Source organism: Eschrichtius robustus, chromosome 7 (genome assembly GCF_028021215.1).
Source record: "Eschrichtius robustus isolate mEscRob2 chromosome 7, mEscRob2.pri, whole genome shotgun sequence".
NCBI lineage: Eukaryota > Metazoa > Chordata > Mammalia > Artiodactyla > Eschrichtiidae > Eschrichtius > Eschrichtius robustus.
Genome location: NC_090830.1, coordinates 108,189,531 through 108,208,182, shown reverse-complemented (window position 1 = coordinate 108,208,182; position 18,652 = coordinate 108,189,531). Strand labels below are relative to the sequence as shown.

Genomic DNA, 18,652 nt, shown 5'->3' with positions numbered 1-18,652 from the left:
GGGCCCACCTCTGGGGAGCTATGGTAGAGCTTCAGTGATTGCTTCCCAGGTGTCTTCCAGCTCCTCCAGAAGCTCAGAGGAAATACCAATGTTCTCTGGTCATCAACATCAGCTCCAACAGTCACTTCACTGAGTACAGGCCCAGGAGGAGAATTCCTTTCACATTTGGAATCCAGAAGGTGGGACAGACTGCCTTTGCATCGAGTGGCAAGCCACACTGTGACAAATGGCTATAGGAAGGAGGTCTTTGCAAGAGAGGGAAAACAAGGGGAGACTTGAGACGAAACCAAGGCTTGGAGGTGTCTGGGAGACAGGTTTGCCAGCATCTGTTGTAAGTGTAAAAGGGCTTCCAGAATCGGCCCTCAAGTTTGCTTTTTTTCTTTCTTCTATTAGTAAAGTTAACTGAATCAGCAAAAAGGAGATTCAACAAATATAAAAATAATTCTAAACTTTTAAGTGTCTTAATTATGTAGAATCCCAGTCTATTTAAATGTGGTCTACTATAAAGTGTAAGTTGATTTTAAAGATGATCCACTGCATTGTTAGGTGTATAAAATGAATACATAAACATTGATACCTTATCTCAAATGCCGCCTAGAATGGGAGAGAAGGCTATTATCTTGAAGTAAGCTTTTAAAAATGAAAAAGAACTTAGAAAAGTAATGGAATGAATTATAAACCGGCAACTGGAAAAGTACCACCCACTTACAGCCTCACATCCCTAAACCTAATCCAAGCACCCTTACAAGGTAGTCTATATGCAGCTAAGGGGGCACCTTGAACATATGTACAGGGATCAGCACACCTGACATGGGCAAACCTCCACCGTTTAAGTCACCGCAAAAACAATATCCAGTGACGACTATATGAAAAGACTTTTAAAAACTTTAAAACCACTTTTATAGATTAAATGAACCTACTTAAAACAGGTTAATGCTTCTGTGCAACTTAATGCTGAGAAAGGTTGCCAACATACACACTCAGCAGTTTCATTAATATAGGTAGCTCCTGAATGGCCAAAGTCAAAGATATTAAAAAGGAAAAAAAAAAAAAAAAAAAAAAAAAGACTCATGGGATAGAGGAGACACTAGGAAAAAAAATCAAGGCTTCATGGAAGATAGTAAACTTCACTATCTATAAAATTCAACACAATTTTCAATTTCCCATGAATCAAATGCTTTTCTCCAGTCCTATCCAATCAGAAGTTTTCATTATATACAGCAAAACTTTAACAGAATGGGTAGAAAACCTGTTTTATCATGATTTGAATGAACTAATGCATGAATAAAGGTACCTCTGGGTTAATCCAAACAGATCTGAAGCAATATGAATGGAAACATTTTTAATAAAACGGAGAGAGTAGCAGCTATCCATACAAGCCTATTCTGGGGAGAGAGCACGTTAGAGAAGCTGGCTGAGGATTTAGCAACCAAGCCTTACTCGTAGAGTGGCCCAATGGAGATGTCGAGTACACACTATGTTATAATGGAGCAATGTTATAGGCACCAAGGTAAAGCCAATGTACCCATCTTAGGCCTCAAACAACATCAGTTACAAATATTGCAGCTCGCACTTTTGAGCCATGAAACAGAGCCTGACATGACAGAGGCCACTGTGATACTACAAGTATTAACTGCTACTATGGTGCTAACCAATCAGAAAGGGCACCTACTACTCTAACCATGTACATTTCACATGGGAATACCAGCTGAACATAAGCTCCTGGTACAGGGGTGTGTATGGGCACACTATGAGATGTTGGTGCTACTTTCTCCAACTGCAAGGTTGCTCTGACCTTTATACAATTCTGTGTTGTTTACACCTCTCTGAGTCTGGTGCCATAGTGATTTGGGGGATACTCATACAGACCCTGGGCTACATTTAAGTCATCTGGCATATGCTAATGACTCAGCTCATGAACACCCTATCACACTGCATGGAGAAGAAAGAATTTTACTGTAAAACTGGGATTGGGAGACATTTGTGGCTTATATCCACATGCAAATGCACCCAAACATACACACACACGTCTTAAACTTTTCTATTACGGAAAATAACATTTTGGCTTTCTTTGACTATGGAAGTACTCAGGGCAAGGAAAAAATCAGAACAGTCACTCTTATCCTAATTGTCAAATTACGGCTACAAGATGGAAAAAAGATCCTAGTTTTGTTTTTTTTTTTTTCCCCAAAGTAGAATGAAAACCTCATTAGTGTGCTAGCAATCCTGCAAGGCCAAAAATGAAAAGGATGATAAGAATCAGTAATGCAAATAATTTGGGGGATGTGAATAACTTTCAGAGCCCATAAATCAATATTAACACCTTGTGACACACCTCTTGTCCCATGGGCACATAATTTAGAATACATTTCTTCAAATGACAAAAGATCAGAGATGAGTGACCAACAATGAATATGAATTTTTAAAATGGGGTAACAGAAATATTAATCTTTTATAATAATTATAAATTCCCTCTGCATTCTCCACATACCATAAAAATGATTTGGTTTAGCTTGCAAATACCATTTAAACAAACAAGACAGAGGGAAGTTCACTGCTGGGGTTTGCAAAGAGGAGCATCTGTTCACGTACAGATACTGCAGGGTGGCTGCTGAAAAGCTACTTTGATGTGCATGATGGTGGTCTTCTCGGCTACAGTACAAGTGCTTGTGCATCAAGTATAAAATACAAGCCTTTAATCACATAGATCAGCTTTTTAGCTTTTGTAAATTTAAAAACAAAAAGGATAAATAAGGCACTGTACTTTTAAAAACTAAAACTGCTTGGTTCCAAGTTTAAAACCCAAGGAACAACCAGAATATAATATATAACTTCCCTTACTCAGCCTCAGAGAAAGACTCTGCAAGTTCCCTTCTCCATCTGAGACGCAATTTCTGACATCTTAAATTGTGGTGTTCTCCATTAACTGCAGATTTGAAAGGCTTGATAAGCTTATAAAAGCAGATTTAGTTAATGCAAAATAAAGGGTTACTTCTATAGAACAGTTTTAACTCTTGAATACTGCCCTTCCAATCACTTTGTATCCATCCGCCTCCGTTTGCTGTGGGAAGAGTCCAGCTTTGCCTTCAGCTTTCGCTTTCTCTGGGCTGCACTGTTCTCTGGGGTTTTCGTCGAGGGTCTGGCCCGAGTCTTTCCACTGCTCTGCTTCCTATTTGTGGCTTTCTGTGGCCTTGAAGAGGACTCACCTGCCCCTTTTTGCTTTGCAGGTTTTGTCACCATCTCCGAGGGGGAGGGCTGGGTAGGCCTTTTGTTTGTATTCTCTTTTTCTTTCCTGGAGGGAGGGCAGCTCTTCCCAGGTGACTTTTTAGGGATCTTCACTTTCTTCTCTTTCAAAGTCGTCTTTTTGGGCAGTTGGCTGATTCTGTCCCTTGCAGCTGGCTTCTTGGCAGCGGGGGCTCTGGTGGATCCATCAACGTGCTTTTCTTTGCCGGCCTTCATCGCAGCTCCCTTGTCCTTCCTGTCCTGAGTGCTGCCGCCTTCTGTCCTCTTGCGTTTATTCTGAACTTCTGCTTTCGGCGAGATTTCAGACATCTGCTTCCCCTTCCTTCCCTTCATTCCATCGGTACTCTTGGGCTTAACAGGAAACCCATCTGCACCTACTTGCAGCGCAAGCTTGGGGGACATCAGAGGGTTGATGCATACACTCTTACAACTCTGTTTACTTTCCACAGCCGGACCAAATGGGCTTTCCGCTTTCTCGTTCTTGATCAAACGCTGCTGGGCTCTGAGCTTTCCTCGAATGTTGGAATATTTTCTAAGGATCCGGGTACTGGCAGGGGTGGGTGAGTTTGTGGGAGGATGGCTATTTCTACCTTCCTTGACCTCCTCTATGCTGTCTTCAGGATTGGGGCTGAGGCTAACGTCACTGTCATCCTCTGGCTCCACTTGGTCAGGATCCTCTCGAAATTTAGCCCAGAGCTTTTGTGTTTTCCAATTGTTCCTAGCAGGAGTAGCTCCGGGAAATTTCTTCAAGTGTTTTTTCAAGCGTTCAGCCTGTAGTGAACTGGGGTACAGGCTGGAAGGAGAGTACTTCTGAAGAGGATGCTTGACAGGTGGGATGTCTCCTGGAAGACGAGTATTGAGCTTCTTCACAATTACCAGAGACCGGGTTTCAGTTGTCTCTAAGAACCACTTGCAAACATTAGATAATTTAAAGTTTGTCATAAACAGCATCTGAACAGGAGAAAACTTTTGCACCTCCAGTGAACCCCGACATTTCCGTGACCTTTTCTTGCTTTTCCAAATTTCCTTCAGCTTATCTGACTTGTTCCTTGCTCTTGGTGTTGGCTGGGCTTCTTTCTCCAGCTGGATCCAGCCCTTCTGAACTTTCATGTACTGGGCATTGAAGTTGGCGATGAGCTCTTGGTTCTCCTCCTCAGCACACCATTCTACAAACTTTGGCTGGTCGTCTACCATTGTGTCCACCTCATCCTCGTCTACGGGATCTCCACTCTCTGAAGTTTCATTTTCCTTTGGGATTGTGTTTCCTTGTGCTGCTTCCTTTTCGGAAGTCACTTTCATAGTATCCAAGGAGTCCAGAGCATGAGCGTGTCTTAGGTTGTAGGTTGAGGAGGTCAGTCTTGTAAGCCTTGGGACCCATTTTGGGGGCCCAGCAGTGTCATCACTTCTACTACTTGACAGTCCAACTGTGCTAGATAGCACGTCACTATCATCATCTTTATGCGGGCTGTCTGCACTATCTATGTCATTTACAACCTCTTCCGTCTCTTGTGCAGGAATAGGTCCCGGCTTCTCTTTTGATTGTTCTGGGAACGTACAAGGAATGCTTTCAGAGGGGTCTTGAGTACTGTTCTCACCTAATTTAGACTGAACATAGATTTCCAGTTTCTCTCCAGGCAGGGGCTGGCCAACTGTGGCTAAGGGATCACTGCTGGGGAACATACCTTCTTCTTCCCCCTTGACTTCTTTTGCTAGCATGTTTTTAAAAGTCTGCCTGGTGATCATCCCACCTCCTTCGCCCTCCTGCTCAGCATCTTTCTCAGAGGGGTTTTCTTTGACATTTGGGTTTTCAGTGTCCTCCAGAGCTTTTGTATGGAAACCTTCAGTCAGGAAGCTCTCAGGTGCTGTCCCACCAGGATACCCTTCTTTTTTAGAACGTTTTGCACCAGGATTTTTAGAAACCTTGATCTCAGCACAAGCAGAGGAAGAATCTGAACTTTGATTTCTTAGGCACCTATCGGCAGAGGAAGAATCTGAAAGTTGACTTCTTAGGCACCTATCAGAGGCCTCGGGGAATTTTTTACCTTTTTTCTTCTTGTCCAGATTCTCTTCAGGTGAGTCAATGTTTTGACCACACATATCTTTTTCTGGAGGATGTTTTACATCACCATCCTCTCCCTCGAATTTTCCTGTACCACCTGGTGCCTCACTTTCCTCAATTTCACTGGGGTTTTCATTAGTCAAAGTGCTGCTTTCCTTCAAGAGTGGGTCAGTATCTAACTCCTGAGTGTCTTCGGTCTCAGCCTCAGTACCGATGCTTTGGTCTTCCTCAGCCTTTCCCAGGCTCGTGGGAGGCTCCAAGCCCACTGGGGGACTTTGATTTTCTGAGCACAGAGGACTTTCCTCTCTACTTACTGTTTCAGGAGGGGAACAAGGCCTAGGAACAACATCTTCACTGCCTCCCTCAGAAAGGCTCTCTGTGGAGGGAAGCAGGGGACAGTCTTGGGGTACACTCATCTCCTTTGTATCTAGCAGTTCAACTGGCTGTTGGTCTCGTTCAGGGGAAGATATCCCACTTCCTGTGGGAGCTGAGACCGCGGAGCTGCCTTCTGGAAGATCCTCTTCAGGAAGGTGAGCAGGGAGAGGCCACACTGGGCTGGAGGCTGCTGTTTCCTTTGATCTAGAGGAGCTGCTTGGGTTTGCGTTATTTGTCACAGGGCAAACCTCAGGCTCTTGAGATTCCTTTTCAGATGATGCATCTCTGTCTCCTTCCTTGAGGGAGATTATTTCTTTACTAGGTTCTTCAGGGTTGTCTTCTCTGGGATGCTGCACATCTATTGTAGGCTGAGGTGCTGAAATGATAAGGGTCTGCTTGGGAGTGACCACTGCCTCGGAGGCCAGTGTTGAGCAGCTTGCTTTTTCTTGGGAGTGTAAATTCCTGGCCAGTGTGCGAACAGTTGGCAGCTCACAACAATCACCATTGAAAAAGTATCCTCGAGTACTCTTCCTGGCTGTTTTCCGAGAAGATAATATCGATCGTTGATTCTCAAAGTGGCATTCTGTTATTGGCTGGCTGATATAAACGACATCACATTGGTTATCATAATCATTTATCCTCAACCCTGATGCCCTTTTACTTTTCCGAGCTGTCTTAATGGAGGTTGAAAGCATCTTGGTTCGTGAATGTCCATTAGATGCTTTGTGTACAGGTGGCATGGGGCTGGGGGCTAACCAACCGTCTTTGGAATGATCAAACTGGCTCTTATCACTGGGCTGTAAGTGGTAACCCATTTTATTTCTTCCTAATGAGTGAAGATGGTTCTCTTGCTTTGGCCTTGAATCTTGTTCACTTGCCTCTAAGTCCTGGCGTAAAGGTGTTTTTGAGCTACACTGTAAAGCATTCTCTTTGTCAGCAGTTCTAGGTGAATTCCCCATAAACCCTGAGTCCCAAGCCTCTTCTGATAAAGCTTTGAATGAATTTCTTTGAGAAACAATACAGCTGTTGCTCTCCTCACTATTCTCAGTTGCCACTTTTACTGCAATTAGATTTTCTACTAAAGCTGAACTCTGCACGTGGTCTTTACCATCCTTGCATATTTTCACATCTGTGTCTTGCTCCTGTCCAGTGGTTTGCCCCTCCAAGCTCTTAGAGATGTGGTGGAAGTTTACTGAGGAAGAATTAGATGCAGTGAGGTATCCCAGAGTGGAACTATCCATTGAATTAGGTTTAGTGGTTGGAAGTTCAGAGGAATCTTTTTGGACAACAGTCAAAGTATTCTCTCTTCCATCTACAGAGTTTGTCTCGGGAGGAGGCTCCTTTAGGGCCTGTTCTGTCAAGTGTTGAGGGCTGTGAGAGCCTGATGAGTCTACGAACAACTCTACAGAAGTAGAAGACTTCATATTGAGACACATAGCATCCTTTTCCTTATGTTTGGTGCCGAGCTGGGCACAGCCAGCATTGCAGGTGGAGGCATCCATTGTTCCAGAATCCGAAGGTGGCAGGTCCTCGGTGCCTGGCTGAGATTCAGTGTACAGATCGTTCAGAACACGAATGAACTGCTTCTGATGATGAGTGCACAGTTTGACCATAAACTTCTCCAGTGGGGACTTCGACTGATTGTTAGAATCTACTGCTATTGCCTCTGCTGAGTTCTCACTAGACAGACAAAAAGAAAGAAGAAATTAGTATGGTTATTTTCCAAAGAACTATTTTTACATTATGAAATTCATCAATGTTACTCATGTTGTACAGAGAATTGACACTCTGGCCAAGGCTGGTTCTAAGTGCCCATATGCTTTTTATTCAATAAATGAGGAGCATTCACTTCATTAAAATATAAGGCCAGCTCTGTTATATTCTCAATTTTTAGTGACAACAACTTTCATACTTTTAAAGTGATTATTCACAAATAATTTTTATCTTATAGAGAAGAAATATCATTGAAAAGAAATTTTTCTTCAAAAATTAAAATTTTGGCCACATTATTAACTTCAGTTGGTCAACATACACTTTGGTTTTAGGCCTGAGTATTCCTGTTAAATAATCACTGGCTCATAGCTCCACAACACTGAAAAAAATTCAGACACACTGTATTACAAGTCTTGGTTTAGCAATACTTAGAGAAATTACAGTTTTAAATGGTTTCTCAGCTTGACCAATTGGCTGGACTCTATAATTCTGCAAACAGTGATGCAGGAATCCTCCTAACCCTTTGGGGCATGGAGGAATAGAGATCAATAATTTCACATTTCAGATACACTGAAAGATGAATGACAAGCAATTCCTAACTCCTAGCCTCTAAATGAGGACATAGATGTGAAATTACATTGTAAACCATAAGGCCCTGTCAATGCAAGATAGTAGTATTGTCGCTTCTCATGCCCCACCTATTACATTCTCCTAGACCTTCAATAAACATTTTACAGTAATCCACAGGAAGCCAATTCTACGTTCAAGAACACTTTTCAACCATTTCCGTAAATTATCTAGGACAACTCTTAGAGTTTAATCAGGATAGTGGGGAAGGCAGAAAAAGGATGATACTAGATTGAGGACAGGCTAAAGGCAATTTCTGCCTAGATAGCCCCGTGTTTTCAAGAGCTGTTTTGTATTTCTGGATGTCGGGATTTTACTAAGCCCATGCAGTTGGTGTGTCCCAGTTTTCTGGAGCTTTATACAACTTCTCAATCTCTCTCTCTCTCTCTCTCCCGCCTAATTCCTTAGGAGACTATTATCGGACTCTATGTAACACAGCAAAGCACCAAGGGCAGCTTAATAAATGTGTGCTGAACAGATGTTGTTTGATAATATCTTCCAGCTAATTATTTTTTCTTCAATCTTTGACTTTATCTCCCAGTCAGGAAGTGCCTTTATAGGAAGGTGTACCCTAGACAGCCTATATCGGCCTCCTACCTCCCTACCCTCTTCTGGCCTCTGAAGCCGTGTGGTTTTAGTGGAAAGAACACAGATTGTGGAATATGAAAAACCTGTATTCTTCTTGTAGCTCTGACATTTACTAGCTATAAGATCTCAGGCAAATTACTTAACCTCTCTGAACCTTGGTTTCCTTATCTGTAAGCTGGAACTGAGTATCAATATTTCAAAGGATTGTTGTGAGATATTAGATTACATAAAGCACAAAGCACAAAAGAGCAGGTGCTCAATTTTACTTTCTCTGTTCCTGACTCATGCAGATTTTTAAGACCAAGTGGTGAATAAAGCTGAAACATGTCTAAATACAAAACAAAATAACACCGAGAAACTATTAATCCAATCTGTTATTTAAACTGTTTTGCAAGAAAAAAGGTTACACTGTGTTTTTATTTTCACAACTAGCAAGAGAGCAGTTTTCTTTAGTGATGCCATGGGTATCTGAAAAGGCCTACATTAGACTACAGATTAGAAAAACTAGAAATGTCTTAGAAAATGCCTACACCTCAATGTGAAACTGATCACTGAATTGTGAATAAACCAAGAAAAAAGATTATTATAGAAGCATTATAACAGATGCATGGGTATGCTGAACATGTACATGCTGGCTATGGGGCCAAAATCTAACAGAGACGGAAAGACCAAGAGCAACTGGAAAAAAACCTGACTGAACAGGATACTTATGATATGTATATTTTTCTGTCTGTATACTGTCCTTCAGTAAAAAGTTTTAGAAAGGAAATATCTGGAAGGTCAACAGGAAGAAGTTCCTCCCTTCGTTTAGAGTCGGGGAGACACCAGTGACACTCTTGGGTGAGTGACAGCAAAGTCATTTCCAACTCTCGGACTCAATGAGATATACGTGGGAACCTAACAAACTCCTCCTGCAGCTGCAGACTTTGTAGCTCACGGGGAAGTCAGGAGGTCCCTGCTGAAGGGACCCCTTCCAGGAGGTACCTTGTGTCCATGTCCATCACGTGTTACTAACAACATAATATGTGTCACAGGATATAGTACTGGGAGACATTAGAGAGTAGTCTACCCTTTACTAGTTGTGTGACCTTGGCCAAAACACTGAACCATTTTGGGTCTTAGTGGAGCACCTGCCCCATCTGCCACTTAGGATTGCTGCAAAAGAAAACCTACAAAGTTTACACAAATACTAGTTACCATTACTGTCAGCCAATCACATTAAACATGCTTCAATAAGAATAACTCAGAGACCAGGAATGTATATTAATACTTTTTACAACCCCCCAAAGAGGATTTTCTAGATAATGAAAGTTTACCCTTCAAGTACCAAACATTTAAAAATTTTAAGTATTTTTGATGGAAGTTTTTAAAAAATTATATCCTCCTCTGAACACAGTTTATTCTTTCTTAATGACTCAGAGTCATTACCATGTACACTATTATTGAAGCTTGGCTATTATTTTTATTATACTGAACTGAAATATATTGATAGTTTTGGGGGCTACTCAATTAAGTAAATCTACTGCCTAAATACAAAGAAGTCACAGTGGCAGTCTGTATTTTATTAAAAATCTGTCTGCATTTTATTAAAAATCTTTCTTCTTATTGGCCTCCAAATAGCAGCTGTGTTTAGGAGTCCCACTTTTACCTTTAGCTGAGTACTTTTGCTCACTAGCTGAGAAACCAAATCTCAAGTGCTAGACTGGTACTTTAAGTGAAAGTAAACAAGCTCTGAATGAAGGCTTGAGGAAGAGTTTTGTGAGTTAACCACATGGATCTTCTGACAACAACTTCAACTGCTCAGAGCCCTTTATTTCTGTTTTTGGTTCTTGGATGTGTTCCTGCTATTTCTGAGATAGGTGGCTACAAATAAGTGAGATATTACTGCCTTTTCAATGCATCAAATACACTCTAAGTATATTTTAGCAATACAAGAAAAGAGAAAAAAGGTTGACAAAGATCTATGAGAAGGATTAAGAAATGTCATGGCATCTTATTGTAGAAAAGACTAAAGAGAGAAATAAATGGTTCTCCCCAACTCAAGAAGTGCACTCATGTGAAAATGTTCTGGACACTGCTTCATGGCTGTGAAGCCATGGCTGTGCTCTGGAAGCAGGCTTTGGTGTTTGACGTTAACAACATGCCTTGAGATTCATGAAATCAAGGTGTGTGCCCAATAAAAGTACAGAGAGCTCTGAAGAAAAACTGAGGAAGCACTTTCTTCTAAAGCGATGCTCACAGAGAGTAAAAAACTGAATAATGATTAATCCTTGGATGATACCTAACTTCCTTTATGGTTATGAAACTTGGATTTGCTGCTGTCCCACATGTTTCAATAATTTAATAGTGATTTAATATTTTAGTCACCCCCAAGCTAGTGTAAGGTCTTCCAAAGGGCCATGCAATCAGCTCTGAAGCAATGATTGTGACAATACGGCTAGTCCCCAAGGACAAAACAGTCAACCAACCACCAGTAGGTATTATCTATTTCACAGCATCATGGCAAGGGGAAGTGGTGTCTTCACAACTAAGGCATACTGAAGAAACATTGTTAGTACCACTGAACTCTAACCTGGAACAATGCAGTACAGCATTTGGAGGCTGAAAAACAGCATCACAGAGGCGGACACAGACTACACCAACCTTAAAACGCATTTATAGCAGTGGTTTGGGGAAGCTCAGGAGATGAAAAGATTAAAACTGAAAATGGCAACCTTGCTTGAGAGAAAGAGAAATCAACAAAGGGTCGTTTTGTGTGTATTTTCCCGGTAAAAAGGATCAGGGACAATGTACTGGTGAACCACAGGTCACCAGAGCAAGCAGTCGGGTGCTCTTTATCAGTTACATCCTTGGCCACCTCAAAACTATCAACCTGGAGTGACTATATCACTTCCTGAAATCCTAAGCTATAGTGGTTTGTAAAGTTCTTTGGCAATGATCAGGGGTTTTGTATATTTACCCTATAATTTTTATCTTTTACTGACTTAATTTGTCTTGTGTTTGTCTTAGCTTTCCAAGTAGATGTAAGCTACTTGAGTGTAGGTAGGGGCCACATTTCATGTTTTTCTGTTTCCTCTTAGCAAAAAAGAGGGGGAGGGAAAGGGAGCATCAATGATGCTTCCTGAGTTTGCTTCTTGGATTTTCTTCCTAGGTAGCACCATTTACTGAGATAGGAACACAGGCAACGAAGCTGGCAGCTGGTGATTGTTGGGGTATATGTATCTGAAGAGTTCTGTACACATTGAGTTGAAATGTTTATAAGATGCTGAATCTGAGATATCTGGTAGGCAACTGGACACAGGTATGAGCCCACTAGTAGCTTCACTTGAATATGAGAACCTTCACATTAATACTAACCTTTGTCCAAGTGTCATTAAATGGGCCCTGTTATAATAGCTAACTTTATAACTATAGTAATAAAATTACTTTTGACCGTGCTTCTAAATTACCCAGCTTCCTACCTTATTTGATTTTCTCTGGAAGTCTTTTCAATAAGACCTATGTTTAGATGAATTTTAATTTCGTATCATTCAACTACTTAATTTAAAAAATTAACATCAACTTTTTAAAAGTTTCATTCTACTACTCTTTTTTCAAGTTTTAAGAAAATGGGTGCTAGCCAGCTTTGCCTGAGTTTTAAACAGCTGGTCTTTACTTTGGCTCCTAGTTATTCAATTCTTCCCATAGCCTTAGGCCTTTAATAGAGCCTAAATACAACATTTGTCCTGATTTACTCTCAGACAGTAAGTAGGGAAACCAAAGAGGGGTGAGCTTCTGTCCTACAGACTACTCACTCCTACAGACCGCACTTAGGTCAACTCGACCTGAGAAGCACTGTTTTATTTTTAGTTCAGTGATTATAGTTGGCATCACATCTGACTATATTAGATTTTTACAAGAACGGTAATTCATCACAGATTTTGAAATCACTTGTTTGAGTTCACGTTTCTTCCGCTCAGTAACAGGACACTCTCTAATAGTTAAAGTCAATTGTTTATCAGTCAGAAATACTTCACCACCACCACTGAAGAGCAGTAAAAGCTTAGGGACTGGTAAATGGGAGGAAGGGCTATAGAAGGAAACTACCTGGATTAGTTCTGTTTCTCTCCTTGGTGAAAAGTGGCCTATATGACCTTGACCGATTTGTCTTTCTATCCCCAATTCAATGCCTAATTCTTAAGGGTGTGGTAAAATGATAAGATAATATTCATAAAAAACTTTGAAAGGCACAGTTTAAGAATGATGTGTTGTTTCACAACCCTATCTTTAATGATTTACTCAATGATGTTTTTCTAGATCAGAGGTTAGACATAGCTGAACTCGCCTACTTTGTCAATACCGCCACAATACTTAAATCTCCAAAGGAAAGCATTCCTGTGGTTAATATAAATGGTGGATGGTCAATGCCTATGTTCTCTTAGGGTAAAAGATCAAATAGAGAAGAGATGTGGTAGAGAGCTGAAATGACAATTTTAAGAGTCTAGAATGTGGGACTGATGGATTCAGGTAGTCTCTCAGTATCTGCTCTGTAACTACCAATCATCAATGCAACATCATTGATGACCAAAATATATTCTTATTGACTGAAAAAGATCAACAGAGAGAGTGAATGATGTTTGGATGAGAGCTAATCTTAGAAGGAGAAAAAGATAATCCCAGGAAAACAGAAGGGGAGAGAAAGCTTGAGACAATACTTTAGACAGAGTGGACCAAACAGTTAAGAGTTGTAAATTAATTTAGCTTGATTCTCTTTAAATACAGGAAAACATAAAAATGCATTGTTAGCCCTGCTTAAAGGCAGTAAGAGTTGTAATTTTTGCCAGATAATAATCTGAAATTATGTTCCCTAATTCCTTACTTCTGGTCCTTTAAGCACAGAAAATATAAGTATGTTCAAGGGCCTGGATAAGTCTGCTGACAAGTCCTCACTCTTCACTGGGAAATGCATCTACCCTTGGCTATTTCACATCTCTGTATCTTTCATACCTGGATACAGGAATACTCTAAGGGCTATGACAAAACTGTGAGTGTGTGTGTAGTGGAGAAGACGAGCATGGGGTATGCAGGTTTTTCTTCACTGTCTAAAAGGCCATGTATAGTTGTATGTGTAAACTACTGAACAATCAAGTTTTCTTTCCCTAGAACTGGACTAGGAGAAACAGTAAAAGGGTAGGCAAAGGTGACATAGAAAAGTGAGAAATAAATTTCTTAAGATCACAGAATAGAAAGTGGCCTCTTAAAATTAGGCAGCTTAATACCTGATTTCCAGGTGGTTGAAATGCTAATTATCTAAATTTGGATTTAGACAGAATTTAGATGGATTTAGACAGAAAAAGATTTCAAAGTTGGGGTTAAGGAGAGATCAGAATTGTGGGTGATGGTGTGTTGGGGGTGGGTTCCAAATCCAAGATGTACCTGTAACTCTTCACCCTGTAAGAGTCCTCAGTGAGCCACTCTTGCTGATGGCAACATGGCATCTTGCTTAGGTGTGGAGTGGAAGAATAGTTGAGAACTACTGATTTAAAACAAAAGACATGCAATCCCTTTGTGATAGCTTTCTAAGTTTACTGTGCTCTTAACTAAGTTCAGTAAAAACAGGGCAGAACAGAGGTTCAAAAAATTATGAATTAATACTGTAAACTGGGGGAAAGGAGAAGTGCTTCAGAGGGTGCTTACTGGACATGAAGCCATAATTTGCTAGCTTTTCTGTATCTCATGGTTTAATAAAAGGCTATTATTTAGAGTAGATCTAAATATGATAGAAGCAGTTTAAGGCTTGTATATTGTATCTTCTGTTTCTTGTAAGTTTAGCTAGATTGTCAAATTTATTAAATTACAATAAAAAATATAATTATCAAGGAGATCCTTATGTTCACTCTTTAACGTATTTTCACCCTATAGCAAAGGTACCTGGGAAGCCGAAATATAATCAGAAAGTTACTTGGTGAGTCAGAAGTCAGAGCAAGGGGTCATTAAACACAACAGTCCAATGCTCCCATCTCCTCTCTAGGAATGTAATAGGCTCACAAAACAGACACTTCTGTCAAACTATTTACTTCTGAAAAATTTTTTTTCCCTCTACCCAATTGATATTTGCTTCTATCATCCCAGGTAAGACTATGCATGCATGACCAAATTACATTACATTTGGCGTTAATTAATGTAAACAAAAGGAGGGAGGGTTCAGAGGCAGTGAAAGGGGATTTTGGACTGGATGGTGTAAAGTTTAAAAATGACAGTTCCTGGAAGTGGGGGAAGAAATATCCCTAAATGATATAACTAAATACTGATTTGATGAGAACACAAATCTAAATTATTAATCTAATGAGTATTATAACTAAGAATTCTTAGAAAACAGTTTGCCATAGACTTTAGAAAATACTACAGTAATTTCAGACAAAGAGGACAGACCTCTGCTCATGGTTGATTTGAAACTGCAGAAGTGTCTGTCCCTAGACCTAGACTCAATGAATTACTGAAACCAGATTAAAGAGCCATCTGATCTTAAAGTCATAGCTGACATTTTAGGTCAGGATACATGAGAGCTCATGACAAGTCAGTGAGTCTAGTCTATTTCATTTTTTGTTTTTCTATCTGTCAAGTAGGGGATTAAACTATGTTGTTCTTTGGGGGAAATTGCTCTTCAATTCCCTTTAAATGACCAGGACAATGATAGACGAAAAAAATACCACTGCTTAGGCAGGATATAGAGGCGCTCATTCCCCAAGTGAGAGAAAATGTACCATATCATGACACTCTCTTCAAGGTGGGCGTGAAGGGAAAGAAACATTCGTCAAGGCCCAGCAGTGGCCAAGGACCGTGCACAGTTTCCCTGGAGTGGAACTGAGAGGAGTCAGTCCACACAAGATTTCCACTACAAGAGGAATGTATTTCTTTTGTAGTAATAATAATGACGATAATAATGATAACCTCAAAAACCCACACTACCACTTTGCAGGGCACTGTGTATGCAGATGGAGACCTAAAGGAGGCATGGGGAGCTGACACAAACAAACGGGAACCAAAAGAACATTTACGAGTTCACATGACAGATCCCTGCAACACAAATGTTTTTCCCTCTCAAGAAATAAAGTGGTATGCTTTTTGACATATATTCCTAGTTTCTTTTTGGGTGAAAGGAAGAGGGGAAACTAGCAGATTACATGAATATCCAAATAAGCGGTTATCTAATAGTGTCCTGAGCCTTTTGTGATTTTTATGGGATCTTCTATACCTTAACTTTCTCATGTTCTCTTGAGGTTCTGAATCTCCACTCTTGAAACCATACAAATCTGTGCCATAATCCTTAAAAGTGGCAAATTCTACTTCTGTTGTCATATAATAAACCACTTAAAATTGACACAATGACGGCACTCCTAAGTATTATATTAACTAATTATTTACAGGACCTAGACCACTTTGTAAAATGTAAAAGGACTTAAAATTTAAAACGATTCCTAAGGTACCTTATACAAGATTTAATGTTATTTCTCACGTGTTCACCTCATGAATGTTAAAGGAGGTATATATACTTTAGAATTTAAAGTACAGTAAGAAAACTATTTTTATGTCTACCATTCTCTCTGGGGTGCTCTTGGAATTAACAGTCCTTTTATAACCGTCCCTTATCCCACCTCTTTCTGGAAACACTCAAGGCTACTGTTGGAGATGTACTGGAGTGAGGGGAACTAAGCAGAATCATCTGTATATTCGAGGTTTATTTAGGAATATTGGAAGACAAAATATAAGCAAATGTATATGCATATGTACACACACATGCACACACAAATACTCAACTTAGGTACTTACTCTACCTCAATCCTTATCCTTAGTTTCACCACTTCTCTTGCTTCCAATATACTATGCAGTTCACCTATACTGATTCGACTTCCCTTGGAGAACACTATATTCTAAGCTCCCTGCCACTATTTCTCCTCATTTTACAGTTTGCTGCACATTACCCAGAACTGCCAACTTCCTAAAGCCCAAATATGATCTCGTCACTTCTTCTGCATAAAATTTCAGTCAATTTCCCACTGCTCACAGTCCCTCTTCCTTTAGCACCTTCTCCCTGTGGGCCATGTTCTTTCTTTCTCACTATACTCTCATGGTTTGTGTCTGTCTTTTATAAATAGCGCTTAAGCTGCACGGTAACAGCTGACGTGGCTACCCCCTCCATTGGATTGTGAACCTTTCTATAGGTCCAGGACTTTGGCCTTTTTAACGTGGTAGCTTCACTGCTTAAAAATTGGGGCCTAGTTCATTTCAGGCATAACTAAGTGATGAATAAACTAACCAAATAAACTACTATGTAGTGAAAATAATTTTCCCAAGACACTTTTCAAGGGAATTGAAAAGGGCAGAGGTAACATTTTGACACGTAATCAGAAGGGAAAAGAAAAAGCTTTCAAAGAAAATGAATTCAAATCAAGGAGGCAGGGAAAGGAAGGGAATTCTGAAGGTCAGACAGTAAGAGTGTAGGGTCCTAACTGTAAGCACACAGGAGGTTGCTGGCACCAAAAAAACAAGGATGAAAAGGTATGGTTTACATAATGGCTTACAGAACCCATTAGAATTTCTGACTGCAACCAAGAACAAGAAATACTTTTCACAAAGTAACTCAGTACACACATCACATCCTAGTTTGTATGTGTATGACAACACGTAAGATTCAACAAAACAATATTTACCCGTATTATATGCTATGTACTCTGATTCTTTTTGCTTTTTAATTTCTTTTTAAAATGTTGGTTAGAACCCCCAAACTGATCTTACAACTTACTAGTAAGGTATAACTGGTTGATTAAGTTTGCAGAGCTGGTCTACACAGACTCACCAATTCCTAGCATCTCACAAGAGTCTGCTATCCTCGTTATTTTCTTCTTAGTCCATCTCTATCTAGCTAAAATTATACTACTAGGTTTTCCTGGGAAAACTGTCTCAAGTCATTTTAATAGACGCTGAAATGAACACCTCTAAACTGTGCTAGCCATGATCTGATCTATCTGTTTAAAATGCACAGAACTCCCATTTGGTAAGAGTGTAATTAGAATCTCATTAAACAGGCAATAGAGTCCCCAGATTCTTTCACTGGAAAACTAAACGTTTGATGATTAAACACATAAGCACACACGCATCCCCACAATCCCACCTAGATCTTACATTGTGTTATACAAACTACCACCACATAAAAAGAAAAATCTACAAAGCATGTAAAATTTCAACCTTGAAAATACAAAAAACTCTACACAATGGAAAGGAAAATCAGTTCTATAAATTCTTCTACTTTCCAAACAACTTTTATTCCACTTGATCTTTGAAAAGAAATAAAGAATGATTGATAAGTTTGATAATATTCCTCTCAAACAGGACCAAAAAATCAGAAAAGCAGCATTCCAGGTTTCAATTATAGTTCCAACATTTCTCTGTCTCTCATTTTATAGTTAAAACAAGATTGGCTGCCCAATATCCCAGTCTAATATAAACTCATCTGCCTCACTTTCCAAGTTCTAATCAATATAAACAGCTTCCTCCACAACTTTCAATGGAATTTTCTCACTCTCACCTCTCACACTAAATTAACTCCTGCCAGGTGCTTTCACTCCTAGTTTTCATTTATTGAGCACTTGCAAAGAGCCTGGCATAGTGCTAAGTATTTTACATACAGAATCTCATTTAAGCCTCACAGCAAATCTATGAGGTGGGTCGCATAAACCCCTTTCACACGTAAGAAAGCTAAGGCTCAGAAAGGTTCAATAACTTGTCCAAGACCATGTACTAAGAAAGCAGAAGGGCTGGGATTTTAAGCCAGGCCCATCAAATTCTATCTCTTAAACTTGGGATATTCTCTACTCTTCTCTCTGTGCCCTACCTATTCACCTCTTCCAGCACTGAGTCAATAATGCTGATTTCTATTTAACAATGAAGTTTTAAATGCCTCAAATGTAATTTCTTTACTGGCAATACAGATTTAATTCTCTTCCTAAAAAGCAATGTAAGTTTATTCAAGAATGAAATTAGTTGATGTAATTAATAGCTAAGATTTAA

The 18,652-nt window shown here is 39.9% G+C and overlaps 1 protein-coding gene across 5 annotated transcripts in view; it reads right to left on the bottom strand.

Annotated features, from left to right (window-relative positions):
- Positions 1-2,731: 2,731 nt before the first annotated feature.
- LCOR (ligand dependent nuclear receptor corepressor) overlaps positions 2,732-18,652 on the bottom strand; it is a 125,977-nt gene continuing 110,056 nt past the window's right edge. For all 5 annotated transcript variants that reach the window (XM_068548284.1, XM_068548287.1, XM_068548285.1 and 2 more), the window contains one exon: positions 2,732-7,357. In XM_068548284.1, coding sequence (XP_068404385.1) covers positions 3,034-7,357 — 4,324 coding nt within the window. In that variant the 3' untranslated portion in view covers positions 2,732-3,033. The remainder of the gene's footprint in view (positions 7,358-18,652) is intronic.